Source organism: Rattus norvegicus, chromosome 17, assembly GCF_021556685.1.
Source record: "Rattus norvegicus strain SHRSP/BbbUtx chromosome 17, alternate assembly SHRSP_T2T, whole genome shotgun sequence".
In the NCBI taxonomy this organism is placed as follows: Eukaryota; Metazoa; Chordata; class Mammalia; order Rodentia; family Muridae; genus Rattus; species Rattus norvegicus.
In genome coordinates, this window is record NC_141550.1 from 81,520,001 (window position 1) to 81,529,833 (window position 9,833).

The 9,833-nt window shown below is 44.5% G+C and overlaps 1 protein-coding gene across 4 annotated transcripts in view; it reads right to left on the bottom strand.

The window, feature by feature from the left end:
- Cdnf (cerebral dopamine neurotrophic factor) overlaps positions 1-9,683 on the bottom strand; it is a 16,398-nt gene extending 6,715 nt beyond the window's left edge. For 3 of the 4 annotated variants that reach the window (XR_015640914.1, XR_015640915.1, XR_015640916.1), the window contains exons 1-2: positions 9,509-9,682; positions 566-693 (exon numbers count right to left, since the gene is read on the bottom strand). Coding sequence is in view for 1 of the 4 variants with exons in the window: in NM_001037543.1 (NP_001032632.1) it covers positions 566-693; positions 9,509-9,623 (243 nt within the window). In the remaining 3 variants the exon portion in view is untranslated. Of the gene's footprint in view, positions 1-565; positions 694-9,508 lie in introns of all 4 variants that reach the window. The other variant, NM_001037543.1, reaches the window with a different exon arrangement.
- Between the last annotated feature and the right edge of the window lie 150 nt (positions 9,684-9,833).

A 9,833-nucleotide genomic window follows, 5' to 3' on the forward strand; every position in this document is an offset into this window, starting at 1 on the left:
CTATTAGAATCCACAGTGAATAGAAAAAGAAACAAATCGGGAAGGACAGGACTGCCTCAAGGTGTGATGCAGGAGAAGCAAAAAGTAGATAAAAGGGACAGCAGAGCCAGGGGTAGGGATGTCTGGGACAGAGTCCAGAGTAGACCGGACCCTGAGCTGGGTGATGAGGGGTTAGACAGAGAGGGGAACAGCCAGGAGGCCCAAAAGAGGAGGGGTAACCAAAATGGCTAGATTATATAAGGAGGAAGGGGAGCCCAGACCCTGGGGCTGGAAAAGGGTGGCAGTGGGGTGTGCCAGCCAGGAGGACCCTATAACAGGTAGGGACTGAGGGATGCTGGAGGAACCTGGCAGCCGGGTCTGCTTTAATTAGTTACACCTCAGCCAGCTGTCTCAGGGTTTGAGACTTAATACATGGGATCTGTTTTCCAGACCTGATTTCTGCTGGCTGTCTACAGCGGGCATGTTGGAAGCAGGCACGGAAGGAGGAAACCACCAGGTGGAAAGGGAAACTCTTGGTAGTTTTCTTGAAGCGCAACGAGAAAAAGAAAAGTGAAATTTATCATACCAGGCGGTTTTCTTTTCCCTTGGTGTCCGCGCAAAAGCTGATCAGCTCTTCCTCTATGGTATCCACAGAAAAGTCTATTCCTCTGGTTAGCAAGGAGTTGTAGAATCGGTTTAAGAACTCTTTGCATACTGGAAGGAAGAGAGACTTAGGTCTGTTACACAATTCTGCCTCGACCACATTTATACCTGAGCTCACCCACCAAGTGAAAATGTAGAGAAATGATTCAGGAGACGTAGCTCAGCCATTAAGAGCACATGCTGCTCTCACGGAAGACCCAAGTTCAGTTCCCAGCATCTGCAGCTTACAAAACGTGTGTGACTTCATCTCTAAGGATCTAATGTCCTCTTTCGGTCTCCATTGGCACTGGGAACACGTGTGGTACAAACACATACATTCAGGCAAACCCTTATATGCATAAAATCAGAGTAAAAATTTAAAATGTCTAGGTATGATTCAGTGTATTACGACCATGGGTTCAAACCCTAAGCATTAATTGGGGCTCCGTTCTGAAAGCCATCAACACAGAAGACGTTTTATCTGAGCTTACCAATCAGTCTTTAGAACTAAGTTTCACCCAAAATGAAAACGTTTGTATAAACTCTGGCAGACCCTAAAAGATAAGACAGCTTTTGTGTAGGTATGGTCTTGGGGATACCTTTGCTTCAGGTATAGAGAAAAATCTGAATAACTCTAATACCTTAAATGAAGATCTTTATCGAGCAAGTATTATGGTCCACCGCCATGAGACTGGGCTTGGTGGAAATCTAATCCAGTGGATTTTTTTAAACCATGCTTTATGTATATCAATAGTTAAATCCTAACTCGAAGACCCATACTCAGTCCCAATTGCCTTGAGCTGTGAGACAGGACAGCCGTGAGCCATGGGGCTCGCTGGTCAGAGGTCTATCCTCACCAAAGAGAAAAGCAACCCCCATGTTAACGTTTGTCGGGGGCTGGCAGGAGCTGGCAGGGGCTGACTCTGATGCAAACATCTCAGGTATTTTAACTCTTTCAAGTTTCACAACAAAGCCATAGATACTTTACTGTCCTCTCTCTAAAGATAGAGAGACTGAGCCGAAGAAACATCATCAAGACTCGCGCAGGGTAAGTGGTAAAGAGTGGACTTGATCCTCAGTGGCCCCTGGCTGGTGTCCCGCCCCCTACTGTGGGAGGAAGAATAAATCTTTCCTTCTTTGCATTGTTTTAGTCAGGAGTTTTGACATAGCAGGAAGTGACATCACTAGTGCTCACATCCTCTCTCCTGACCTTGTGGAACTCCAATGATCACATATTGGAGTTTTCTTTATTTTTTATTGTTTCTTTCCCGTATTCCGCTTCCATTTCTCAGTGATACATTGTTGGCCATCTTCCAATTTGCGAGGGGCTGTAACCTCGTAAGTTAGAGACTAGCACAAATGCACAGGTATGCACACACGCACACACACATCTTACATTGGTCCTGTCCTATGAGGAATTCTGACTAATGCGTAATTCAAGTAGAAATGGGGAGGAAACGTCTCAGTACAGCCAGGCATCTCTTAAGAACGGGGATACCGGGGTTGGGGATTTAGCTCAGTGGTAGAGCGCTTGCCTAGGAAGCTCAAGGCCCTGGGTTCGGTCCCCAGCTCCGAAAAAAAGAACCCCCCCAAAAAAAGAACGGGGATACCATCTGAGATGGTTGCTAGGTGACTTTGCTGTGGGAACGTCAAAGGAGTTACTTACAGACGCTTAGATGCTACCACCTGCTATACACACCCAGGTCCTAGTGTAGAGCTCGTAGCTCCCAGTCTACAGGCTGGGTGTGTGTGCTCAATGTCTCGGTATTACAGCACCATGTCATCTCGGCTATGAGGTGATCATGCCTGTGTGTAGAACTTGTTACCATACCGAGGGCTGTGGGTACGTTTCACTGAACTTTGGGTATGCAAACCTAAGAAAGTTGCAGTAAAAAGGTACTAGTAATTTTCTGGGCTGGAACAATGGCCCAGTGGTTAAGAGCACTTGCTGCTCCTCCAGAGGTCCCAAGTTCAGTTCCCAGCACCCTGTCAAGTGGCTCTCAACCACCTGAAACTCCAGTTTCGGGGAATCAGGCGCCCTCTGCTGGCCTCTGAGGTTCCTGCACACATGCACTCTACATACCAGAGACACAGACATAAATCTTCAAAACAAGAGAGTTTTAAGATAAAATGGTGTGCCTGTATATGGCCCTTACTATGAATGGAGCCTATAGAATTAGAAGCCGCACTGGGGAAGCCAGAAAGGGGTGAACCAACATGACGGCCGAGAGCATAGTTCGCACTGAGGCTCTGAACACTTAGACTATATGAAATTTGGGGGGAGGGGGAATAGCATATTTCTCCCGTGATAAATGAACTTTAGCTTACTATAAGTTCTCTACCGTATAAACTGTTCTAAAAACCTGTTTGACCATTTTGTTATGACACTTCGCTCAAAACAGGAACAGACTGCAGTGCACCATCCTTCTTTAAACCTTTATTCCTTAAGTTACTAATCTATTTACTTTTAAAACTTGTTTGTTAAAATAACTAAGGCACAAAAAAACATGCATTAGCCTAAACCCACACAGGATACAGATGACTGGTACCACTTCCCCCCATCTAGTCCCACTACGACCCTTTCAGAGGCAACGACAAATGTGGATTGGGCTTGTATGCTAAAAATACTTTCTTCTGGGATACTTTTAGGTTGTGTACTGGCTGGTTTTGTGTGTCAACTTGACATAAGCTGGAGTTATCACAGAGAAAGGAGCCTCCCTTGAAGAAATGCCTCCATGAGACCCAGCTGTAAGGCATTTTCTCAATTAGTGATCAAGGGGAGAGGGCCCAGGCCCTTGTGGGTGGTGCTGTCCCTGGGCTGGTGGTCTCAGGTCCTATAAGAAAGCAAGCTGAACAAGCCAGGGGAAGCAAACCAGTAAGTAACATCCCTCCATAGCCTCTGCATCAGCCCCTGCTTCCTGACCTGCTTGAGTTCCAGTCCTGACTTCCTTTGGTGATGAACAGCAATGTGGAAGTGTGAGCTGATTAAACCCTTTCCTCCCCAACTTGCTTCTTGGTCACGATGTTTGTGCAGGAATAGAAACCCTGTGTAAGACAGGTTGTTTGTTTAGTTTTGCTTTGAGACAGGCTCTCCCTGTGTAGAACAGGCTGGCCTCGAACCCACAGAGATTGGTCTGCCTCTGAGAGTGATGGGATTAAGGGCGTGGGGCACGATGTCCCTCTCCTTTGGGACGTTTTCTAAAGAAACCTGCGGGAGGCTATTTTACATTTACTTTCCCTTTGAAGTAAGAAGCATCCAAGCAATGGCTGTGGAAGGTAAATAAACAGTTGGTTTGTTTGTGTTTTGACAATAAGCCGTGTGCGTTCTATGTGCTGCATTGCTGTCATTCATGTCCCTGGCAGTTTGCTGGGCCTGTTTGTTCCGGAGCCAACACAAACGACTGATTTGAAACAGGGGATTCAAAATCATTGAGAGGTAGAAAGTTTCCATAATCCCATAGAACCATTTTTACATGCGTGGCCCATCACTGGCTGAAATGATGATGTGAGACACATGGTTCTAAATCTGAGAACTGGGACGTGGTCTAGGATGGTGTGTAAGTTGTGTAATTCACCACATTCGAGCAATATTCAGACAATGAGACCCCAGAGAAGGCGAGATGGAGAAAGTACAGGCTGGGAAGCATCTTCACTAATGCCAACATTTAGAGGTTGAGAACGTAAGGCAGAATCAGGAAGGGACTCTTAGGAACAGCCATCGAGGCAGGACAAGATAAAGGGCCGGTGTTCTCTCCAGAGGCAAGTGACGGACAACATCTGACTGATAGCCAAAGTTATGAGACACTAAAAGAGTGAAAAATGTCTTCTGGGGTTGGGGATTTAGCTCAGCGGTAGAGCACTTGCCTAGCAAGCGCAAGGCCCTGGGTTCGGTCCCCAGCTCCGAAAAAAAGAAAAAAGAAAAAAAAAATGTCTTCTAACGGGTCCCTTACTCAGCTTAATAATCAACTACATTAAGTCTACAAAGAAGACACCTGCTGTCATTATCAGTGCTGTGAGCAGGAATTCATCAGTCTCTAACCTCCCATCTTGTCTTGCTATAAGAGAGCTCCAGTCTTGCAAAGATCTCATATCTCTTCCCCAACATATCCTCATATGATTTCTAAACATTGCCGTCATTCTGATAAGGTGTCATTTACTCAAATGAGGACAACTCAAAAACTCTAGCTTTGGGTTTTAAAGACAGACATTTGGCTCACCAGAACATGCATGAAGTCAATGCCTCAGTATATATATATATATATATATATATATATATATATATATATATATATATATATACATAGTCTGCCTACTGTGTGCAATAATAGAGTCTTAAAACCATGGGATGAGAGACACCATCTAGAGAGACTTTTTAAAGCACATAGCTGCCTGGTGGGAAGTGAATGATTTTTGAATCTTCTTCTGAGAAACTGTGGGGGGGAGGCTACCTGGAGGAAACCGGGAACCCTGACAACTCTCCCAGAGATGGGGCAAGCTACAGGATGGGAGGATACCAGGACAATAGAGAGGAAGAACACTGTAGCAAGGCATGGGAAGAAGGAAGGTAGAAAGTTCAACGGAAGGTAGGGTTAATAGACAAGCGATTGGCCGGCAGAAAGAAGGAAAGGAAATACAGCACAAACCAGCTAATTTTACTGACCTCACAGCAGAGGGATAAGTTCCTGAGGAATAGACCATGCAAGGATTACTTATTAACTACGTCGTGTTTTTGGAACTCTTAGTCATTCCATAATCACCTGATGGAAAAATATGTCCAAAACTGTGGGAAGAAGGTTGGTTAGATACAGCGATGTAGGGTTTACTGGACGGACAGGCAAACTGATTTTTATCGCACTGTATGCAGACTGATAGTAAATATGGACAGGAGGCATGACATGGGAAAATTCCAACAAGCAAGCCATGGCTGGGGCAGGCACTGATGACACACATCTTTAACCCCCGCCCTTGGGAGGCAGAGGCAGGCAGGTCTCTCTGTGAGCTTGAAGTCTGTTTCCTCTACATTAGCGAGTTACAAGCCACTAAGGGCTACACAGTGAGACCCTGTATCGAAAGAAAGACTAAGAGGATGGGAGGAAGGAATAAACAAATGCATGAACGAATGAACAAACAAACAAACACAAAAATGAGCAACAAAAGCCAGCCGTGGCCAGAGGATTAGAAGTACATGAAGAAACGGAAAATGTTTGCTGTCTGTCACACAGGCAAAGACACAAGAAGCAGCAGTGTCAAAGGCATCAAGGCAGGACGTTTTGAAAAGAAAAAATTCTTACAGTGTCAGGAGTCACGGAGAAACCCAAGTCCAGCCCTTGGATTTCAGTGGATTAGTCTCGGATAACCTCAGCACAGACGTCTGGAGCTTCTAACCTAAGGGTCCCAGTTGTGAGTATTGGTGTCAAGTCAAGCGGTTACATTGTTTTTATTTATGGTGCAGGGTTTTCTTTGTGGGTTTTTTTTCTGTTTTGCTTTTGTTTGCCTTTTTTGTTGTTGTTTTAAGATTTATTTATTTTATGTATGTGAGAACACTGTCACTGTTTTTCAGACACAGCAGAAGAGGGCATCAGATCTCATTACAGATGGTTGTGAGCCACCATGTGGTTGCTGGGAATTGCACACAGGACCTCTGGAAGGGCAGTCAGTGCTCTTAACCACTAAACCATCTCTCCAGCCCCTTTTTTTGTTTGTTTATTTGATGTAGTTTCATGTTGCTGTAAAAATATAAAAAATAAAAAATATATTGTTGTCTTTTACCTTGCTAGGTCCAGCACCACGGTGCCCCAAGATATCTTCAAGATATCTTGGCGGAAACACATCCCAACTCCGAGGTGGCCCAGACCACCACACTACATTACACTTAAATCTACACATTAAAGAACACACAACAAAATAACCTTCGATTCAATTGATAGGATATAATTGCCCACCTAAACATACAAAGCCCAGTACCATCCATCCCATAGGAACATTTGTAACAACCTTTAAAGGTACACAGCGGAGTTAACGTCACCTGCCATCTTCTCCTATCACGGCTTCTCTCCCTGTCCCTCTCCTCTCCTCCTTTCCATTCCAGTCTCCTCTTCTTCCTTCAAACTTCTCTCCCACCCATCCTTCCTTCTCCTCCAATGACAGGCCTCCTTCTATCCTGTACCTGCCTCTCATCTGTATTTTACAAATTCAATGGGGAGAAGGACTCACCCGAGTCCTGAGTACGTGACTAGGCTGCTGTCCTTGGGGCAGTGGAATTAGCATCAAAATACAGATAATTCCAGGGCAAACCACAACTTTTCTCCCTTTATGTCCAGTTAAAAAGCCTTTTCACTTATATATAAATTGAGTACAATTATTACCATTCTACAATTTATAAAGCATATGGTATACTCAACACTCAGTCCATCACTATATCAGTTAAACAGAACATTTAGTTATCCATTTGGAGATGAGAAGGGAAAGGGAAAAGACAGGAGAGAAGGAGAGAAGCCATGGCAGGACAATGGAGGCCGACGTAAAGATCTCGCTCTGTGTATTTCCAGGTTATTATCAATGTTCCTAAGGGATGGATGGTACTGGGCTTTGTATGTTTAAGTGGGCAATTATATCTTATCAATTAGATCTAAGATTATTGTGTTGTGTGTTCTTTTATATGAGGGTTTGAGTGTAGGAAAGTGTGCGGCAGCTGGAGACACTGGGCTGCCAAGGAGTTGGGATGTGTTTCTGCCCAGATATCTAGCAGATATCTTGAGGCACCGCGGTGCTGGACCAAGTGAGGTAAAAAACAACAATACTTTTTTTATTCTTATATTTTTTCAACAACAGTTTCATACATCAATCTATAATGATTTCAGAATAGTTTAAGTTCTATAATAAAATCCTTGTAAGAGATCTGGAAATATGTTTTCGCAGAAAAACCTCAAATTACCTAAGCATAAGACTTACAAACTAAACTACCTACAGGGACGGGATAAGCGAAATGAATAAGAGAGGCGATTTGAAAATCTCCCCAAACCAGAAGGCGCCGAGGGTCAATAGTGATCCGTGACCGTGTGTTTACCACTGCTGTGTTACGTACAGCAGAATACGCATGCTGTCTTATTGTATGCAGTATCGTACATACTGTGGTGTATGTAATATAATACAGAATGCTCACCTCATACACTGATAGGAAATTAAGTGACTAATAAGACAGTGCTAGAAGGGGCTACTGAGGTGGTTCAGTGGGAAAGAAGCTGATGCCAAGTCTGATAACCTGAGTTTGAGTCCCTGGACCCACACTGCAAAAGGAGAGAAAGGATTCTGTTCTCTGACCTCCTCACTTACACTCTGGGGCTTGGGCCAGACACACAAAATAAATAAAAATAAAAGACTAATAAACAGAAACAGAACCTAGCTCTTGGTCTGTGGTAATCCCTGCCTGCGTAAGTATATGGCCTCTTTACTGAGCAAACGAAATACTTTAGTGGGTTAGCCAGACACTCGAGCCAAGAGTCATAGCAAGCTGTAGTAAATTTAGAAAACGTGACAGGCTTCTCAGTTAATCCACACGCCCTGTCTCTTCTGAAATGTGTTCAGATCAAAACTACAAAAAAAAATGTGGATCGCCCATTGAATTTATAGTACATGCCTCACAAAGAAAGCCTGGATGTGTTGCTAAATATGAGATCTTTTAACGATATTACATGCATTTATTAATTTACTTCACTAGTCAGCACACCGTGGCTGTGTGTGGAGGTGAGAGGACTAGTTGCAGGAGTCATTTTTTTCCCTTCTATCATGTGGTGTCTGGAGACTAAACCGTGCCTGGGACCTGAGGACCAAACTGAGGTCCTTGGACTTGGGAGCAACCACCTTTAGCTGCAGAGCCATCTGCTTGCCCAAAATGAGATCTTTAACTGAAATTATAACTGTAAGGCCATTATCTTTAGTTACAGGATTTTTCAATAACATTTAAACTTATTTTCAATGTCTAGAGGCAGATTGGATAATTGCCTATAGAAAGCTGGACTCCAACAATTAAGACTATCTACTTATAATAAGACTATATACTAAACCATTCATTCCATATGAATCTTGTGCGACTCCATTTCCTGTTTAGTGCATCTGCTCTCAAGACCAGAAGATGTACATTTAAACCACTTCAATAAAACGAGAAGGTAAGTGCTACTGTGGTCCCAGAGAGACTATCAAAACTCTTCTTGGCTCTTGTTAATAGCTCTCTACAAAGTACACTGTGGTGTGTGTGTGTGTGTGTGTGTGTGTGTGTGTGTGTGTGTGTGTGTGTGTTTAAATAAAACCTAGGGAGTATAACACCCTCAAAGCCAAGTGGGATGAAGGTATTCTGATCGCCAGGTCCACAAAAAAAAAAAAAAAAAAAAAAAAGAAAGTGTGTCTCTATTTTATCTTTCTCTTCTCAAGGAATTAATGTGCTCCTTCGTAAAACAGTCCTAACCAGCCGTAACCTTCTCTTAAATTTTAGCAACCCCGGCACATTTCCATGTTTCATTTACCGTCTGGGACTGACAATTAGTTTGAACCTCAAAACATGTCTTCTGTGCTGAGAGTCCAGTCTCCCCATTTAGGAGAAACAAAACCAAGTTGGCAGCGAGATCGTTTGCACAAAATCGAATGCGAAGCCCAACTCACTCCTTTTCCTGCGCCACCAAAATACTGACAGCTAAAGCAGACGGTGTCCGTAAGTGTCACTGGGCCCAAATCAAGCTTTTGCTTAGGCTGGGAAAGGCAGGGGGAAATCACAGACTGAGCCGCACTTCTTGGGTGAAATGTTATTTACAGCCTGGGCCGGGAGAAGCTGTTTAGGTAACTGCTAGGCTGAGCGCGGTGTCGCCGCCATGCAAGCAGGTCACACACCGCTCACCTTCACAGTCAGCCCTCGATCGCACACCGGCCTCCAGGCCCTGTGCCAGCACATGGTTGGAGATCCAAAGCCCGGCGCAAAAAGTCACCAGGGCAGCCGGACTGGTGCACCGCATGCTGAGCCTGGGACCGGGAACTTCCCACACCTTGCTTACAGTAGCGGAGGTTGCCTCTTGAGGCCGGTAGGAGGAAACAAGTGACGCAATCTCACCAAGCGTTCTCATTGGCTCTGATAAACTGAGCTCAGGAGAGGGAAGAGCTAAGGACTCTTTTCCGGGCCTTTCCGGTTTGCGCGTGCGCGGAACGTCATGTACGCCGAGCTCCAA